Consider the following 20,667-nt stretch of genomic DNA (forward strand, 5'->3'; position numbering starts at 1 on the left):
TTATACTTGTGTCGGCTTATACTCGAGTATATACGGGTAATCTGTTGGCCGCATGTTGTCGAGAAATACACTGTGATTTACAACAAACCTTTATTAATTTTGCCCATTATGTGGTTTCTAAGAAATTCCCAGTTTAATCCATATGCTAATGAGGCAGTTGATGCACCCAGGTGGGTCCTTAGCACCTTGCGCGTTACTATTCCCCCCTAAAACACAACCATCTCCTCCCAGTGGGTCCCCATCCCTCCCACTAGACAAATCTTTAACTTATCTGACAGAGGCAGGAGTGGTAGAGGCAGGGATAGTAGTGCTTAGGGTGCTGAGGAGAGCCCGAGTGCACCAACTGCCTCCTTTAAAACTGATTAAAATGGGAATTTCTCAGAAATGGACAGAATGGACAGAAATAATAAAGATATTATGAAAATGACTCAACAATATGCTTCCAGTAGATTAAACCGCTTGGTAGTAGACTCTGTTTAAAGGGAACGTTTCACCGAAACCACCTCTCTGGACATCCTTAAATATGTATAGATGCCCCTCCATTGAAGATTACATTTTTTCTCTAGTTACCAACATTCCCCAGCAATCATCACAATTAATTTCAGCAACAGATGTGCTAATTTACCTTTAGGTGGGTGGTGCCAGTATATCTGCTCAGGACCACCCACCTGACAGTAAAGCACATAATTAGCATCTCAGGTAGTTATTGCTTAGCGTGGGTTAGAGAAAAAAATTCCAACTGTACCGAAATCAGTGGTGCGACACGTTTTAAAGGATGCAAAGAGTTGGCGTTAGTAGCAATGGTCCAAATGTCAACTTTAAAAGAGTGAAATGGATAAAGATAGACTAGTCCTGATGAAATTTGCTGTCATGGTAGACTTTAAGAAGGGTGGGGGCTTTAGGAAGCTTACATATCTCTATGTTAACAGACAGTAAAGAAATGCTAGCTCTTTCATAAGGTATATACGCCCGCAATACATCTACATTGTCACGGCCAGTACCAAGAGCAGATTAAGGCTGCCATGTGTCCTGGGCTGAATGAATATTATAGCCCAGTGGTGGCGAACCTATGGCACGGGTGCCAGAGGCGGCACTCGGAGCCCTTTCTGTGGGCACCCGGGCCATCTCCCCAGCGCTCCAGACAGGACTCAAAGAATCTTTCTGCAGTTCCATGCAACTTAAAAGATGCTGCTTTTAGTCATATATTAAAGTGATTCTTCGCCACTTGGGACTTTAGGGAGGGAGAATGAGTGGACAGGGCCGAATAATCTTTAGAGGACCTCCTGCCGGCCCCACAAATTTCTGTGTACAGAGGGACATTGGAAATTTTCCATATTTATTCTGTGTTGCTGTCCTCTGGAGGCCAATATGATTGAAAGTTGTTAAAAACAGGGAGCAATAAGTTACTGCTTTAATTTTTGGTTGGCACCTCGCGATAAGTAAGGGGGGTTTTGGGTTGCAGTTTGGGCACTCGGCTGCTAAAAGGTTCGCCAAAACACTGTTATAGCCCCTACAAGTATGGAGTCACTTCCTACATATGGAACTAGAATGAAGCTTCTTGGGGAATGGAGGATGTGTCCCTTCTGCCTGCTTTCAATGTGTGGTTTCAGGACCTTTGGGGGACCTTCAAAGGTCCTGAAATGGCTGTTGTGTACATGTGTATTGAAAGCAAGAACAGATGTACAAAGATTTCATAGGTGAAGGTCTTTCTCAGTATAAAATTTGGTGGGTGGTTTTTAAGTCCTAAGGGCCTCCTAGCAGGCTTGGGCCCCGAGCAACCACCCAAACCACCTATATTATAATCCACTACTGGTCAGTACAAGGCTCTATAGTCCTGTGTTTGCTGGATTCTGCTACAGTGTTGCAGCTAAGAAGCTTCTTTTCTACTATTTGAAGTGGCGGTGCCTTTCACATCACACGGCGCGCCTCACTCGAGTGTCTGTCTCCGAATAGAAGACGAGAGATGCTGAATGTGTTACAAAACTTGAAACTGCACCAAATCAAAGAATTCTCTTTCTTTTCTTTTTTTTTTTTCCCTGACATTTGAATTCATGCAAACTCAAAGGGCTGGAAGACAACACAGTTTAATTATAATATACATTTCTCCTGCCTAAGTCATGCCAATTACATCTGATTGGATATTTTCTTTATTCAACAAACCCCTTTCATGTCATTTTAATTTACTGTCAAAGCAGCCGGAATATTGGAAACTAAATTATTTACTTCAACCCATAAACCAATAATGTTCCATTTGTCTCGTACGGGGAGAGTCTGGGCTAACAAGATTATTAAGGACATTGCTTGTAATAGTGAATGTCCTTCACCGCATGTCTGCTCCCGCTGCGCTCTCAGAAAGCAGACTTCAAAGCCCCTTGTGCCATTCCGTCACACCGCCTCTGATTTCAATTACTGCCTCTCTGGGCTCCGAGAGAGTGGATCAGACGCTCTCCCTGCCCGCTCCTGTCAGACACACCGAGAGCTGTGCGCTCACAGGGGACCGCAATTCCCAACTCTCTAGGAGAGGTATAGCCAAGACTCCATGTACACAGAGAACTTCTCAGCCCTCTATAGTTTAACAATGGCAACATAAAAGTGAACAGAGGGCGCGGCAGAAGGTCAGACGGATCTGGGTTGTTTTTTTTTGTGCAAAAACCTAAAACAGTAAAAAAAAAGAATTATGGCAAAATAAAGAAAACATCTTCAACATTAAAGGGGTTATCCGAGAGTTGTGAAAAAAACTAAAGGTGGCCGGAGGGGACTACTTAAAAAAATAAAGATGTACTTACCCTCCGGCGCCCTTTGGTGTCCCGTTCTGCTGTCGCTCCGGTCCGGGCGCCATGTAAACAAACATGGCCGCCGGAGCAGTGCTGGAATCAGCTTCCGGCCGGACCCGACAACCTTCCAGCCCCCATACACAGTGCTGTGAATAGGGACGGATGGGCGTGGCCGGCCACAGACTGAATCCAGCACTGCTCCGGTGGCCATGTTTGTTTACATGGCGCCCGGACAGGAGCGAAAGCAGTGGGGGACACCGGAGGGCGCCAGAAGGTAAGTAGATCTTTATTTTTTTTAACAGCCCCCTCCGGCCACCTTTAGTTTTTTTTCACAACTCTCGGACAACCCCTTTAAATGTAGCTCAGTGGCCCGCAACGTTTTGGCACCACATTCGGAACACGGATTTGGCCTTCTTTCATTGTATCCATATTAGACACAAGATGAGATCCTTGATGTACACAGTCTTAGACAATTCTTCCCCGTGTCGAGAATCGGAACGTGTGTTCTAGAATCATTCCACTGTAATGGGGAATCGGTTGGTGAAAACGGATCCGGTAGACCGATACTGCTAATTATTTTTGGGGGGCAGAAACATGGACCACACATGGCTGAGGGTAACAAGTATATTTTCCCTGTTGGAAAGATGGTTGGTTAAAGGGGTACTTCATATGTAATGATCTAGCCTTAGATTGTTCAGCATCTAAGGCCCGTTCCACACTTGCGAGTGTGATGCGATGAACTCGCATCACACTCGCAACGCATGCTGCAGGGAACGCACGGCCCGAACGCTGCACACCGGGAGTGAACTCAGCATGCCAGTTCACTCCCGCGGAGCAGCGTTCGGGCTGTGCGTTCCCTGCAGCATGCGTTGCGAGTGTGATGCGAGTTAATCGCATCACACTCGCAAGTGTGGAACGGGCCTAACTCTCAGCACATAAGCCAAGCTATATGAATGTGGTTCTACAGTCCCCTACTTAAGAACACCCGACTTACAGATGACCCCTAGTTATAGTTGGACCTCTGGATGTTGGTAATTTAATGTACTTTAGTCCTAGGCTACAATAATCAGCTGTAACAGTTATCACAGGTGTCTGTAATGAAGCTTTATTGTTAATCCTGATTCTTATGACAATCCAACATTTTTTAAATCCAATTGTCACAGAAACCAAAAAAACTCTGTCTGGGGTTACAATTATAAAATATACAGTTCCGACTTACATACAAATTTAACTTAAGAACATAACTACAGAACCTATCCTTTACATAACTGCCTGTATATGAAGGACTCACTCAATGTTTACCAGGAATAGGAGTACCAGTACTTTTCAGGTAGTAGTCAGGTATTTGGTATAACATCTCAGTAATAATTGCTTAAATTCAGGCAAATGCGACTCTTCTCATCCTATTTTCACATGAGACGAGTCAAGTTTAGTTGTTCACTTCAGAAGCCTTATCTTTGGTTCTATAGCACCTAGAAATATGCTTGTGTGTCATATTAAAGATGAGAATCCTATCTTTCAGATCCCATCAAGCTTACGGTTTTTATTCCCTACCTGAGAGGGCTAGTAGTGGGGTAAAACCTGCTGATAGGTTCTCCTCAAATAATGTAAAAGATGTAGTGAATTGTAATACCACTCACTACTAACAGTACGGAGCTGTGGCTGGTAAACAATAAAACCCCTTTAAATGGAATCCTTTAAAATAGGATTTTTACTTCTGTTGTAATGGTGAAGGTTTAGTAACAGTGAAAGCATTTTCACTTGATAGTGAAGCTGCTCTGTTTTACATTCACATGATCTATACTGAAACACTAAGATTTGATGGGAATTAGTCATATATGACCATCCATCCGCATTGAGGATTCTTATATGCATTATGCTTGTTTTATTTTAGGGTATGACCACCTGCATGGGGTTTGCATATTGGACATTTTTAATGATGCCTATGTGTTTTAAAGGAAACCTGACACATTTTGCACAAATAAAGGTAGTGTCAGGTTCCTATAAAGCCCTAGTGACCCCCTTCTTTTAGCCCTCAGATCCCCATAAAATGTGCTCACTGTACCGAGCCAGGGAACTATAACTGTCTATGGGGGGCATATGTACGGCCACAAGCTTGCGACTGTACATACGTCCATCCAGACAGTCGTGCGTATGGAGCCTTATACACTTTCTTTGTATCTAGGGATCTATAGAGCGAGTCGAGGGGCATGGCCTAATGTCATGTGACCAGGTTGACATAATCACAGGTCCTTTAGCCTCTTAACATGAGAAAACTGCACATATTTGACCAGCTAAAAAAATCACACTTCTACTCCTGTCCATGCAGGCTGCTGTGATTTCATGTGACATGATATGCTGTGATTTAATAAGATATACTTGGTGTATATATGCTTGGTGTACCATTTGCTAGTGTTAGAAGGCTAAAGGACCTGCAATGATGTCACCCTGGTCACATGACATTACTACTGTATAATAAAAAAGCATAGTGAGGAGCTGCTGGATACAGCCAGAGGAGGCCACACCCACCTCGACTCGCTCTATATATCCTTGGATACCAGGTAAAATTATAAAGTTGAATATATGGGAATCTGAGGGGAACAATTTTAAGATAAAAGAAGGGTGTCAGTTAGTTACTAGGGTTCTATGGGAACCTGCCACTAGCTGTATTTGTGAAAAATTAGGTGACAGGTTCCCTTCAAGCATGAAGCCCAGGCAATTTCACCACCTCTTTGCGCATGCGTATGAACTGGAAGTGGATGGGACTTGTATGGGATTTTGAATGACTTATGATGACATAACCATGCTTCGTAGACATCGAATATCTTTGATAACTTACCACGATTACTATTCAGTCCATATCTCTAAGAAAACAACTTGCATGTGGCGCATGCACCGACAAAAGTTCATCTTTAATATAACCTTATTACTGATTATAAGTATGAAAAGATGGTTAGAAAGCTATTTATCCACACTAGGCAGGCGATTGTTACGGACAAGTTCCTTTTAAGAGAGAAAATCATTGTGATCAAATAAAGACGAATCTTTTACCATTCCCCATAACATGGCCTATCAATTCTAGGCTGGAAACAGCTGTCAAATGCTCCAAACACCTCTGTGATGTCACCGGGTCTATAATAGACGCTTTTCCTGTTTGGGTACGTGGTTGATCAATTTTATTGGTGACATTGTATCTCATTACAGGGTAAAATTTGCCATTACACTGTCACATATGGCAAAGCCCCCAGCACCGCACACTTCACTGTTATCGACTACCGCGCGGGGAGATGACAGGTGGGTGCCTGCTACGCCGACATGAGCATACAGATGTGCTACCTGCAGTGTCGTCCAGCACATCTATGCGCTCTGCATGATTTATTCTCATCATTAGCCGCACGTTTCCACAAGGAAAATAGATGCAGTTGGGGATCCCAGCAAGACGTAGACGCCTCCACTTCCATCCAGACCCCCACAGATGCTGCACAGATCTGCCTCTACAGCTATGAAACACTGTATTTCCACATATCTGCTTCTTCTAGTGTGGAACAAAACGGAAGGATTTTGGGAAGTCCGGGCACAGACGTACATGTGGCACTAATTGGCACTTTTATGTAGGTGGTCATTGGATACTATATGGTGGTATTATGTGACGCAGAAAAGTAGAAAGTTGAAGTTCACTATTAAAAGTTTGTAAATAGGGCTTGGCATAGAAATCTACGCCGTACAGCCGCCCTGCCAGATACTTCAGAAGGCCTAAGCCTGTGATGTATCCAGTGGCATTGGAAGGACAGGGATTTCATCATACGCCAACACTCGCTGATAAATGTCCCCCTTAGTTTCTATTTTACTTTCACAAAACTGAGAATCTAATGGAAACCCCAGACTAAGGCTACATGATGTTGTGCCCGCCGTACCGTAGCACAGTGGGCATCCCAGCCCCTCTCCATAGAGAAACATGACGCATGGTGCCGTATTCCGGAAAAAGATAGGGCATGTCCACACATGTGCTGTACCGTACGGCTCCATACGGCGCTGTGCGCCCATTGCCTTCTATGGGGGATGTATACAGGGCGTATATACAGAGGATATATAGAGGATTCTCATTATTACAGGACTTGGTATATAAAGATTTTTTGTGTCTAGGAATACTACAACGTTGGATTACTAAATGGGCAGACTTCCTCCTCTCATGTCATATGCAGATCTAAACAAAAATTATTTTAGGAGCTGTAGTTCAGAAGTAATTTAAAGGGAACCTGTCATCAGGAGCCCCTTTTTTGGCTCCCCCATGTCCCCATAGAGAATAGTGTGCACATTGCCAAAGAGTTTTTATTGTAAAACTGGCTTTTTATGAAAAAAAAGATAATTCAGATGAAAATTTACCTTCCGGTATGCAGAGTTGTCCCATGGGGGTGGCCACTGATGAGTGGTTTCGCCCACCTCACCATCGGAAAACTGCTCCGTAATGCATCAATTCCAAATCTCCTCCCCCCGTTGCTTCCCCCCTGAGGACGTCATCCATGTCTGCCCCGCTCCACACTGGCCACTCCCATGGGACACGGGACACAGCTCTGCATACAGAAAGGTAAGCTTTCATCTACAGTTTTACTATAAAAACTCTTTGGCAATGTGTACACTATTCTCTATGGGGACATAGGGGCGCCAGAAAAGGGGCTCATGATGACAGGTTCTCTTTAACTACATTTAAAGTTGAGATATCCAAATTTCATGGGAATGCACACCATTGTGTCTTCTTCAGGTTCTCGTATAACTTTTATGTGATAGGCGATACTATCCTGGATATAACGGATAAACACTGGTGAATTTGTCACGTAAAGTACATGTCTAAAACGCAAGCATTAATCCAATAATATATCCCTTCCAGGCATAAAATCATTGATTTGTCAGCGTTTCAATTAACAGGTCAAGCATTCCTATGATAGAGCTGCTAGTTAGGGTCATATTTTCACACCAATTAACCATCACTTACATACTGGGAGAGCTGTATCAATCTGTCTACGCCAGAATACTAGAAGAATTTGCACCTAAAATGCCCCTCACCACATATTTTGAAAGTTTTACACCATTTTTTAGGCAGTTTTCCCGATTTTGCCCAAAAAGGGGTGTGTCCACAGTATAAAAGTGGGCGTGGTCTCATAGGAAGTGTGGCATAAAATTCAATATTGTGGTGCATTCACACGGACATGTATTTCTCCAGTCCTGTATCTACAGGCTGTATTTCTGTATAAATACGTGACGTTTTTCATCCGTATGCAGCACGTATTTAACCCGTATTTTATACATGCCCATAGACTTTTAGGGCATACAGAACTGAAATACGGGAGAAAATAGGACATGCTCTATATTTTTATACGGCCAGTATACGGTACGTACACTCCAGTGTCAAAAACGGCAATATGAATGGTTGAACGTATTGTCCATTGAAATGAATGTGGCCGTATGTAACCTGTAAAAAAACGGTACGTATACGGCCGTTTTTATACGTCCGTGTGAATGTAGCCTTATACTGCACCAGATTAATCATCCAGCATCAGACACAATGATCAATCAGAGAACTGTCTAGTCCTACTCGACAGATTAATACATCTCCCCCCCGCAATCTTTCATCATTGATATCACGATCAGCACAATAATGAAGGGGAATCTAAACCTAAGGGTTCCTAACCTTTCAGCAAACTTTACAGCAATTAGTAGTCAAGGAGGTTTTGGTTTGTTTCTGTCTTTTTGTGACATCTAATCTTCATGTGAGTCCTAGGGACTGTGACTTATTATTCCAGCCCTCTGCATAGCACTTCTATATAACCTCAGTCAGGGGCGTAACTAGGGGAGGAGGGGCCCCATACCAGACTTTTGAATGTTATGTACTGTGGATGATGTGCATTGTGCACATATTCCATTCTTTTGTGTATAAATTCAAATGCCAGGGCCCCCTGACACTGCAGGCCCCATAGAAGTGCCATGGCTGCTACCACTGTAAATACGCCCCTGACCTCAGTGACATTCTGTCCGTCTTACCAGCAAGATGGATTCAACACGGCATTCACAGTGAGATTAGGAAAGATGGAGGGAGGATGATAAGAATCAAAGTAAGTGGAGAAGGAAGAACTTTCCTCTGATAAGATATATGTTACTTGTAGTCACTTATACTTTATATTATTTATTCAAAGCTTCTTCAAAAGTTACAGACAATCATTTTTAAAATGTCAGAAGTTCTGATCCGTTGTTGTTTGTTGTGGGCTCTTCTCAGAGAGTTGCACAAAGTTATGTATAAACCTACAGGAAGTATCCCCAAAGGGGCACTGCAATAAGGTTATAATTTTCTAGTGTATTTTAAGAATTAAGAGCTGAGTTACATTTTTTTTTTACCAGCAAATGTTCCTGGTACAAATCCTACTTACATGGAAGAACAAAAGAAATGTATCAGGCAAACAAAAACCTTCTGGACTACTGATTTCTGTAAGGTGTAACAGCCTTGGAATGCCCCCAGAGCCCTTCTGGTTCATTAGCATAATTTTAAAAGCTGATTTTAGAAGAAAGGAGGCCATGGATAACAAATATAAGAAGATTACCCCAGTAACGATTCCTGGATCTATGATGGATATTGATGGTAGATTTCCTTGAAGTCAGAGGCATTGTCTAAGCTGCCATTCCTACACACAACAAAGCCATAGTTCTAGCTCTGTTTTCTATGTGCTGATTGTCAAGGGTTCTGACTGTCGGACCCCTCCCTTCATATGTTGATGGCTTATCCTATGGATGGCTCATCAATTTTATTGATAGCAGGACACCTCTTTATAGGATCAGATATCAACGAAAATTTTAAGAATTTTAAATTGGAAAGATATAACTAAATTAGTTAATACCAGCAGATTTATATATAACAAGTACCACTGTACTCCTTTAAAGGGCCTCTACCACCAGGATGAAGGATTGTAACCCAAGCACACTGACATACTGCTGTGTGCCTCCTCTGCCAGGATCAGCTCTTCTTTTAGATTCTTATGCCCTAGTTTTTACAAAAAATACTTTTTAATTATGCAAATGAGCCTGAGGGGTTCCAGACTCTGGTGGTGGGCTCAGGTAGGTCCACCTCCACCTGAGCCCAGATCTTACTACTCTAACTTTTCATATCATGCTTGACAAAGGTCGATTTAGACCGAAACGTCACAGAAAGTTACCCTGTGATCTGTTGTTACAATTTATGATTTTTTTCAAACGTTTGGTGGAGCTGTAAATATAAACTATATGATATGAATTAAAAGAAAATCCAAAAAAATCAACATAGGATGTGTGCTACGTTTTTCTCTGCTATGTATTGGGGCTGTGTGCCCGACGCAAGCACCATCCACATTTCATTAGGAGTGCGGTACCCCTGTTTCCTGGTCTGGTGTTAATGCAGCCTGGAGCTCCTTGAGCTCATTTGCATGATTTTTAAAGCTCAAAGAAGTTCAAAGATGAGCATATCTTGCCAGAGGGGGTGCACACCAGTAGGTCAGTGTGCTTGGTTTACAGTCCTTCATCCTGGTGGTAGATGTCCTTTAACCAGTGCCGCAGCCACACCACTCAGATGCTATACCCAGGTATCTGTAATAAAGTGTTATGAAGCCGTAGGAACGGATTAATTAAAGAGAAAAGAAATGTGATGAAGCACCAGGAGACTGCAGAAAGACCCGAGGCTGATCTCTAAGCCTCGATGTGACATGTGGATGAGGACTGCAGTCACATCATATACTCTATAACAGGACGAATGAAGGAAACAAACCTACCGCTTACCGTACCCTTATAAAAACCCGCAAGGATCTATTTACAACAAATAATATGCATCAGCAGTCCGTTCAGGCCACACAGCAATTTTTATCATTACTAAAGTCATCCTTAATTTATCGTACTGCTCGGAAACCATAATATTTCATTGGTCAGGCTACAACATTGATTTTTAATAGGGGAACCGCTCACCCCAGACAGCAGAAGCCGGAATACATTGTCAGCTGCAGATGTCTATTTTAGCTGATTTTCTACCCCGTGCTCCTTCACAATGGCTCAGTATTTCAATAATAGTCCACAATTGATGCAAGAACTATTTCATAGCAAATATATAAAGATACAACAAAGAGCTAAAAGGAGGAATTGCAGACACAGTGTACAAAGCAATCTATGGATCTCACTATTGGGTATGTGATTGACAATGATTTGCAGTGTTTATGTGTCTTTTAGGACCTTATATGAAACATTTCCATACTGGAAGCTGCTTTTCTCACCCTCTGGAAGGGACAGCTTGATTACTGTAATTTACTGAACTTCAATATTTTGTAACAAAAGATGATTTTTTTAAATCTAATTGGCCAATGAACCACTGCCAAAGTAGGATATAGTCTAATGCAACATGAGACACATGTGCGGAAAAGTGAATGTGTGTGTGTGTGCACTATGTATGTGTGTATATAGCATGCACGTCTGAAGCTGCATGTATTTAATAACCTATCTATAAGCGTGTCTATGTTTGTGTGTATCGTAGAACAGGGCCGGCCTTAGGGGGAGGCAAACTGGGCAATAGCCCATGGTCCCCTGTCCTAAAGGGGCCCCTTGCATGTGGACTTTTGTGGGCAGAGGACGTATTATTAACCGACTATTATAATATTTTTAATACCTCTTGGTTGAATGCCCAGGTGGAGATGCTTATCATCTATCTCCTGTCTATATATCTATCATCTATCTGTCTAGTTATCTATCTCCAATCATTTGTCTATTTCCTATCTACAGGCAGTTTGTTCTTAAGTTGAATCTGTATGTAAGTCGGAACTGTATACTTTATCATTGTAATCCCAGCCAGAACTTTTTTGGTCTCTGTGACAATTGGTTTTTAAAAATGCTGGGTTTTCATTAGAATCAGGATTAACAATAAACCTTCATTACAGACACCTGTGATAACTGTTATAGCTGATAATTGTAGCCTGGGACTAAAGTAAAATAAATTACCAATATCCAGGGGTCGTATGTAAGTCGAGTGTTCTTAAGTAGGGGACCGCCTGTATATATCTGTCTATCTAACCATTTATCTTTTTGTCTATTTATGTATAGATCTTCTATCTACCTATCTATCTCTTATCTATTATCTATCAATCAATCTTCTATCTCTCTTCTACTGTATCTATCTCTCATATCCATCATCTATCTCTATCTAATCTACTTTATATTTCTGCATCTATAATCATCTATCTATAAATGTGCTGAAAAACCTAATCTCGGCTTATACACGAGTTAATTAAAAAAAAAATACACAAGTTAATAAAAAAAAAAAATTAATACTCACCCTCCGGCTCCCAGTCCTCGGCGGCGGCTCCTGGTCCTCTGCGGCGGCTTCTCTCTTCTATCTTCACGTGCCTGCAGTCGCGTCTATGTGACTTGCCGGCGGGCGCACAATATGATGTAGCGGTGTCGCCGCTGATGATGTCATCAGCGGCGACACCGCCGCATCGCACTGTGCGCCCGCCGGCAAGTCACATAGACGCGACTGCAGGCACGTGAAGATAGAAGAGAGAAGCCGCCGCAATGGATCGGGAGCTGCCGCCGAGGACCAGGAGCCGCCGCCGAGGACCGGGAGCCGCCGCCGAGGACCGGGAGCCCGCGCCGAGGACCAGGAGCCGCCACTTAGCATCAAAGGTGAGTATCGTCGGACTGTGAGTATTAAGTTTATTTTTTTTATTATTCGCTAGGCATACTGAGGGCAGGCTGTATACTTTTTGGGGACAGGCTGTATACTTCATGGGGGCAGGCTGCATACTTCATGGGGGCAGGCTGATTGTATACTACTTGGGACAGGCTGTATACTACAGGGGCTGGCTGGTTGTATACTACAGGGGGCTAGCTGGCTGTATACTACACCCTCGGCTTATACTCAAGTCAATAGGTTTTCCCATTTTTTTTGTGGTAAAATTAGGGGTCTCGGCTTATACTCGGGTCGGCTTATACTCGAGTATATACGGTATATCATCTTCCATATTTATCTTCTCTCATCCATCTACCTCTGATCTGTCTCTCTCCTATACAATTCTCCTGTAGCCCGATATTACATATTAGGGCTCATTTACTAAGGGTCCGAATCGCACACTTTCGTCGGGTTTCCTGACGATTTCCGATTTGCCCTGAATTGCCCCGGGATTTTGCCGCAAGCGATCGGATGTTGGCGCATCGGCAACGGCTTTCACGCGACAGAATTGCGGGGCGTGGCCGACTGACAACCCGACCGATTTGGAAAAACGTTGGAATTTAAAAAATAATTTGTGTTGCAAGATCACGCACTTACATGCACCGGGAAGAAGCAGGTGAGCTCCGGCGGACCTCGGCGCATCAGCGACACCTGGTGGACATCGGGCGCACGGACCTTAGTTAATCCCGGCAGATCCGAATCCACGTTGGAGAACGTGCCGCTGAATCGCGAATGGACCGGGTAAGTAAATGTGCCCCATTGTCTTACCTACTACTGGGTGTAACTACAAAGTGTTATTATTGTGCAGGGATAAAGGAGCCTCTTACTGACTGTGACTGGTCATAAAATAGTTTTACTTTGGGGACGCACTTTTAGTTTTGCCCGGGGCCCCACTTTGTGTAAAACCGGCCCTGGCTATGAAGTAAGTTGATATGTGTGTAATTACAAATGTGTACATGTATTTACACCTTCACATGCTGACTATGGGATGGATAACATGCCTATTTTTTTGCATAGAAATATTGTGCATGTATATTATATTGTAATATTTAAGGTGTAGCATATATACAGATTATGTATTTTATATATTCTTTTAGTTAGATAACTATATACCTATTTAGGTAGGACAGTCTTCTCTATGTGTGGAATAGGGTAGCACTGCAATGGCCTAGTTTGGGCTTGTGATATACATATTATTTCTGAATAGCAATTGTATGTGTGTGCATCCATGTGTATACGTATTTGCATAATAATGGATGTGCAAATCTGCGTACTCTGATGGTCATAATACCAGAAGGCATGTGGGGAAAATATCTTATCTGAAAATTTTATAAGGCATTATTACTAATATTTCCTACTAGTATAAAAATATTCTACTGAGCATGAAATCAGATATAGAGTATTTGAGTGTGTGTGAACTTTGCAATGAGAGAAGAAGGAATTGGCAGATCGGTTTTAAGATGTTCAATCATTTTTGCCGTCAGGGTAAAAAAAAAACATTGGCAAAGTTGCCCGGCCACATATGACATATATTACAGATGGGGAAGGCGAGAGTTGTTGCATCATACAGAAATATGATGCAAGGACTCCCTGTCTTCCAAATGAACTGTAGCGCAGGTACATTAATGGTGCAGTTGTTTGTCTGAAAGTCAGGCAGTGCTTGCACCTTATTTCTGTATGATGAAATAACTGCAGTCCTGTGCCATGTGTTCAGTATGTGGGATCAGACTGAACATGTTTTTGAACAGCCAGCCAAACACAGCAAACATTACATTCATACCAACAATGTCTAACTGGGGTCCCCTCCAGATAAGGCCAACCCTTCCCTAACTCTTAGAATATGAACCCTAGTTCCTTCAAACTGGGTCGATCTAGTTATTGGTTTTCTGAGTAAAATTATTGGGTTGAAGTGTGGGCCCACCAGAGTCTCCGCTGATCCCCTGATGGGCCAGTCCAGTCCTGCTTACCAATGCTATTATCTTATTAATATCAAGTACGTGCTAAATGCCCAATGACTCCTTAGGCAAACTGTTAACCACAAAGACTATAAATGTGTGAAAAGTGTTTAAACATATGAAAGATTTCCATCATGTAGTAGTAGTGTGATGGTTCTTAGTTGTACGCTAATTTTACATAGGAGCATTGGAGCTAGATCACCTCCAGCAAGAAGTGCTAAGACAGCCAGTCACGGACCTGGAAAAATATAGACATGCTCAAGCTCCAAGGCCTCATATCCAAAATGTTTTTTAAAGCTGGAAGGGAAAAGTCCAGAGCGCGGAACACTGTAAGGTCCTTATCTGCTCTCACATTCTGCATGAGAAAAAAAAAAATTATTTGTCATTATTTCGGAGGGATTTGAACCCATGCTGCTAAACACACCGCCCCTGATTTGAAAACGGATGCGTTATGGGAGCAGCGACCAAAACAGCTCTCCTCCTCCTCCTCAGCCAAAAGCAATTTCTTTTTCTAATTTTAGTTATGCACAAGCCTGCGGGCATCATGAGCGTTTAGTAATTAGTTTTATAATTACTGCTGTTTTGCTCGCTGTCATTCAATTTTTCTTACAGCCCGGCCCGGGAATGCAATGTCTCTTGCCCACAGCTGTGGAAATTGCTCTACGATTAGAAAGGCAAAAAAAAAATAAATAAAAAGAAAGAAACGGGGAGATAACGAACGGCAACAGTTTTTGTTGGGTGAGATGTGATGCCAAATTTTTGCCTGTTCCAGTTAACCCCTGAAACAACAAAAGAAATGATTCGCCTCTGGCTGGGAAACAAATACATGGAGAGATTCTTCCGGCCCGAGCCTTGGAGACGCTTCTTACTTTCATGCTCCAATCTGATAGAATTTGATGACTCGAGGTGAGTTTGTAACAAGGCATAGGTCCACAACAAAGGATTTAACATCCTAAAATCGGGTTGTCCCATTGGCACTTTGTCCTTAGAGGTGCTGCAAGAACTGAGGTCCACAAGCGCCTCATGTAAATGGAGCGGAGACGCATATGTATAACACCAGAGTCAACGGATAGACACTAATCCCCTGTCTTACATTATAACTGCAGCGTACTGAATGAGGGATAAGAAGAAGAAAAGGAAATCTACCATCACAATCCATCAGGATAAACCAGGGACACTTACTCATAGATCCAGGCACCGTGACTGTGGGAATCTTCTTATATTTATGATCCATGGCCTCCTTCCTCCTAATATTAACTTTAAAAATTAAGCTAATGATCCAGAAGGGCTTTGGGGGACGTTACCAGAGCCCTTCTGTGCTGTTGCTTTATGAGATGTTACACTGTCCCACCCTGCTCCCTCAGCACTTTCCCCCTTCTTCCGCTTGATGTAAACTCACACAGTGGGAGAGGGGTAAGTGCTCCTGCACAGTGTAACAGCCTGTGAAGCTACAGCAGCGATGGGCTCTGGTAACATCCGCTAAGAACAATTCGGTCTCATTACCATGTTAGAAGTTGTCCATGGATTTAACTAGCTGTGCACCTGTGTGACATCACATGACCAGGGATATAACAAGCAGTGCACCTGTGTGACATCACATGACCAGGGATATAACAAGCAGTGCACCTGTGTGACATCACTTGACCAGGCAAATAAAGAGCCATTCCCTTGTGTGAAATCACATGACCAGGGATATAACAAGCAGTGCACCTGTGTGACATCACATAACCAGGAATATAACAAGTCACGCACCTGTGTGACATCACATGACCAGGGATATAATGAGTCAAGCACCTGTGTGATATCACATGAGCAGGGATATAATGAGCCGCGCACCTGTGTGACATCACATGACCAGGGATATAACAAGCAGTGCACCTGTGTGACATCACATAACCAGGAATATAACAAGTCACGCACCTGTGTGACATCACATGACCAGGGATATAACAAGCAGTGCACCTGTGTGATATCACATGACCAGGGATATAATGAGTCATGCACCTGTGTGACATCACATGACCAGGGATATAATGAGTCATGCACCTGTGTGATATCACATGACCAGGGATATAATGAGTCATGCACCTGTGTGATATCACATGACCAGGGATATAATGAGCTGTGCACCTGTGTGACATCACATGACCAAGGACCGTTTCTATGCACAGGAAGTAAACAATGAAGCTTCCTGTGGAATGATAGCAAGCAGAGATCTAAAAACCTGTGAGGAACTAATATGGAAATGATATTGGAAAATTGTAAAACTTTTTATTATTATATTTACAGTATATATATGAGGAATTCAAGAAGTTTCACAAAATCTTTATTATGTGTCGCCAATGTATAAAAAAACAGGCTACTGACCACAGCACCCTATACCGTACACCAAATCCTCAAGGGATACGTCTATAATGTATCAAAGTAGTCTAAAAAAAACAAGACCCTCTAAGGCGCCAATATTCAGCGTTTCCAGCTGCAATACCAAAGATGGCCATGGATAAGAGTGGCGCTGGTCCAATTGTAAAAATTCACACTATGTTTTCTCCCACTTATTTCACTTTCCCATACAGATAAGCGTAAGGAAATCTAACAGCGGAGAGAAACAACGTATAATACTGCATTGCAGTCTATTTAAATATCCAATTATCGCTTGTATCTGGTGTAGGGCGCCGCTGCGGAGGATTATGGGATCCCCTCTGATTTGGTGGAGCGTGGCCAGGCGAGGGTTAATAGCAGACAGCCCATGTTTGCGGCGCTGTCAGTCAGTAAGCGCGCCGGACTCATTAATCTGCCATCTTTGTTTACCTCATTGCACAGGCTGATTAAATGAATGATTGCTGACAGCTCTATGCATTTTTATTGTGCATATACCCCGACAGCACAGAACCGTTTAATGTCAGCAAGTATGGAGGCTGCGACGCCCAGACGCCGCCACTAGGATGGGAGCTGTACACATTACAGTCTGGGGAAGAACATCCTAATATTTACAGGGAAACACAGCTATACGTCTGCTACTATCCAGAGAGGAGGAGGATCTCTATGCAAACCAGGCAAAAGAATCCAAAAAGAACTGAACGGATCGTGGCCTCTGTTATTGGGACATTCCAATATGCACCTCTAATAATGATCTGCAGGCAGCATGTTATAGAGCAGGAGGAGCTGAGCAGATTGTACATAGTGCCCTACCTGCAGGCAGCATGTTATAGAACAGGAAGGGCTGAGCAGCTTGTACATAGTGTCCTATCTGCAGGCAGCATGTTATAGAGCAGGAGGAGCTGAGCAGATTGTATATAGTGTCCTATCTGCAGGCAGCATGTTATAGTGCAGGAAGGGCTGAGTAGCTTGTACAAAGTGTCCTATCTGCAGGCAGCATGTTATAGAGCCGGAGGAGCTGAGCAGATTGTATATAGTGTCCTATCTGCAGGCAGTATGTTATAGAGCAGGAAGAGCTGAGCAGATTGTATATTGTGTACTATCTGAAGGCAGAATGTAAGAGTAAGAGGAGCTGAGCAGATTGGGCGTACTATCTGCAGGCAGCATGTAATAGAGCAGAAGGGGCTAAGCAGATTGTAGGTAGTGTCCTATCTGCAGGCAGCAGGGTATAGAGCAGGAAGGGCTGAGCAGATTGTACAAAGTGTCCTATCTGTAGGCAGCATGTTATAGAGCAGGAAGAGCTGAGCAGATTGTATATTGTATCCTATCTGTAGGCAGAATGTTATAGAGTAAGAGGAGCTGAGCAGATTGGGCGTACTATCTGTAGGCAGCATGTAATAGAGCAGAAGGGGCTAAGCAGATTGTACGTAGTGTCCTATCTGCAGGCAGCATGATATATATGAACGGAGTAAAGTGAGTGGATCTACACTCACAAATACCTCTGTATGCATTCCATACTGCTGCTTCTGCTCTGTAATATTTTGTCTGCAGAATGGAAAAACTGTTTAATATAATATTTAGGGATGTATGATATGATGCTGTATCCTTAGGGCAAACCATGATCAGCACAACAGCGTTGGTCCAACATCTGGTACCTCCACCAAACAGGTGATATTAAGAGTAGTATATAGAGCAGACAGGACCACACTCTGTGTAATTCTGCTAGCACTCAGGGGTGGGTTGCAGTAACTAGTCATGGATTTGTTGGCTACTTAAAGTTCCTATTATAATAGTATAAAGTAAAAACAGTAGTGAAGTATAGTCAGTATAAAATGATCATTTCTGACAGTGCCGCACCTTTGACCGAGGTGTTGGGCGGCGGGCCTTCCATGCGTAGGTTCCATGGCGGGTCTCCCTGGTTGGCAAAATCTCTCATCTTCAGGTAGCTGATGGTCAGCCGAATGATGGAGGCCTTATCCAGCTGACTGGTGATGGCTGCGGGGAGCGGAAGCAGTTTGGCAAGTTCATAAAACTCAAAATTTTCCTTTCCACGTCGAGAGCGAGCAGCATCCCGGGATTTCTCTTTCCGCAGGGCTTGTAAACTGTTGATAAGAGAAAAAAATAAGTTACAGATCTATTATACACATAAAAATAAAAACAACATTTTTTCTTCACCCAGTAAAAGTTGTAACAGCAAAGCATAAAAAATACAATTCAAAACGCTGATTTTATCCATGGATTATTTGGTATCTTGTAGAGGAAACCTACCTTTCAAAATAATGCTAGTGAGCCATAAGGGTGTTACCAGAGCCCCTCTGTGCTGCAGCTTCACAGGCTGTTACACTATGCAGGAGCACTTCACTTCTCCCACCTTTGAGATTACATCACAGTCAAGTGGGGTGAGACAGTGTAACAGCCTTTTAATGCCCCCTAAAGCTCTTCTGGCTTTTTAGCATAATTTTAAAGGTTGATTTTAGAAGTAAGGAGGCCATGGGTAACACATATAAGAACATTACCACAGTCACGGAGCCTGGATTTATGAATACGTGTCCCTGGTGGATTTTGATGGTAGATTTCCTTTAGAGGGGATTGATCACTAGGTTTAAATTACCCCAAGTCACTTTTTTTTCTGGCACTACTGTTCATGAAATCAAAACTTTATTAGCAACAGACAAGCACTGTAGTCATGATATCACTGCTTTCTTTTAGCTGATTGACAGCTTTTTCCCTAGACTGTGTATAGGGAGAAGGAGGTCGATCAACAACCGGAGGACATGAATATCGGAGACTTCACATTGTAAAAGGGATCCGAGGGCTTCTAATAAAGTATATGATCACTGGAATAAGGGTAGCCTGTGGTAGAGCAGCATAAATTTGGCAAGACATTTTTAAATCTTGACACCCCACCTAAAAATTGCCTGTTTTAACAATTTAGTTACATGTTGAGTAAATAAAGTGCACAAAAAGTTTCCAAAAAGAAAGTTGCAAACATAAGATTGAACGTAATCTGCCATTGCACGGCAGTGATTTAGGGTTAACTTTCTATAAAACCACATGCATCCGTCTCTTTACATGTAGAGTGTCAGGCGTGCACCAGGTTATGGATTTTCCTGAGCACACCTTCTATTAATCAATTACTCCAGCCTGGGAGACGGAGAGGCTGCTCAGCATCCCCAACTCTCCCATCAAAAATTCATCAAAGGCCGGAGTTCTGTAGCTTTGAAGCCTCCCTGCACCTCTCGTGTTTCGATGTCTAGCGATCAGAGGCACCACCCGTCGCTCCCTACCCTGGCCTCTGTAATGGGAACGCTTGTTCTAACATGCTGAGCTTTCGCAGCATCTAACGGGAGAACAAGTGCAAAGGAGCCACTGCTGGGACTCCTTAGGAAACCATGGTGCTACTGATATTAACCAACTCACAGCCAAAGTTACCCGACGCACAATGTTATGGAGGCTGGTGCTGTCCTAGAGTCCCACACCGACTTTTATGTAAAATGCACCAAAATTATGGTCATTTTATTTTTGGGAAAATAACCACCTCATAGAAATCAGTGGGAAGTCATGGCAGGGTAGCAAGAAAAAGCCTTCCTAACCCGCTCTTGCCCCAGCAACTGGTTTCATGTTGCTCCAGTACTTCTTGTTTCCAGCTAAAAGTTTCAGGGGCCATCTTTTCTGCTCTGGCCAATGAATGGTCTCCTCAGACCACAGGACATCACTTCCTCTGACAACTGGATATCACTTCCTCTAACCACAGAACATCACTTTCACTTATATCAGGACAACACTTCCTCTGACCACAGGGCATCACTTCCTCTGACCACAGGGCATCACTTCC

The 20,667-nt window shown here is 43.0% G+C and overlaps 1 protein-coding gene across 7 annotated transcripts in view; it reads right to left on the minus strand.

Annotated features, from left to right (window-relative positions):
• Window positions 1-20,667, minus strand: part of NPAS3 (neuronal PAS domain protein 3) — a 322,632-nt gene that overhangs the window by 157,304 nt on the left and 144,661 nt on the right. For all 7 annotated transcript variants that reach the window (XM_072115376.1, XM_072115375.1, XM_072115374.1 and 4 more), the window contains one exon: window positions 18,690-18,934. In XM_072115376.1, coding sequence (XP_071971477.1) covers window positions 18,690-18,934 — 245 coding nt within the window. The remainder of the gene's footprint in view (window positions 1-18,689; window positions 18,935-20,667) is intronic.

This window comes from Engystomops pustulosus, chromosome 7, assembly GCF_040894005.1.
Source record: "Engystomops pustulosus chromosome 7, aEngPut4.maternal, whole genome shotgun sequence".
NCBI lineage: Eukaryota > Metazoa > Chordata > Amphibia > Anura > Leptodactylidae > Engystomops > Engystomops pustulosus.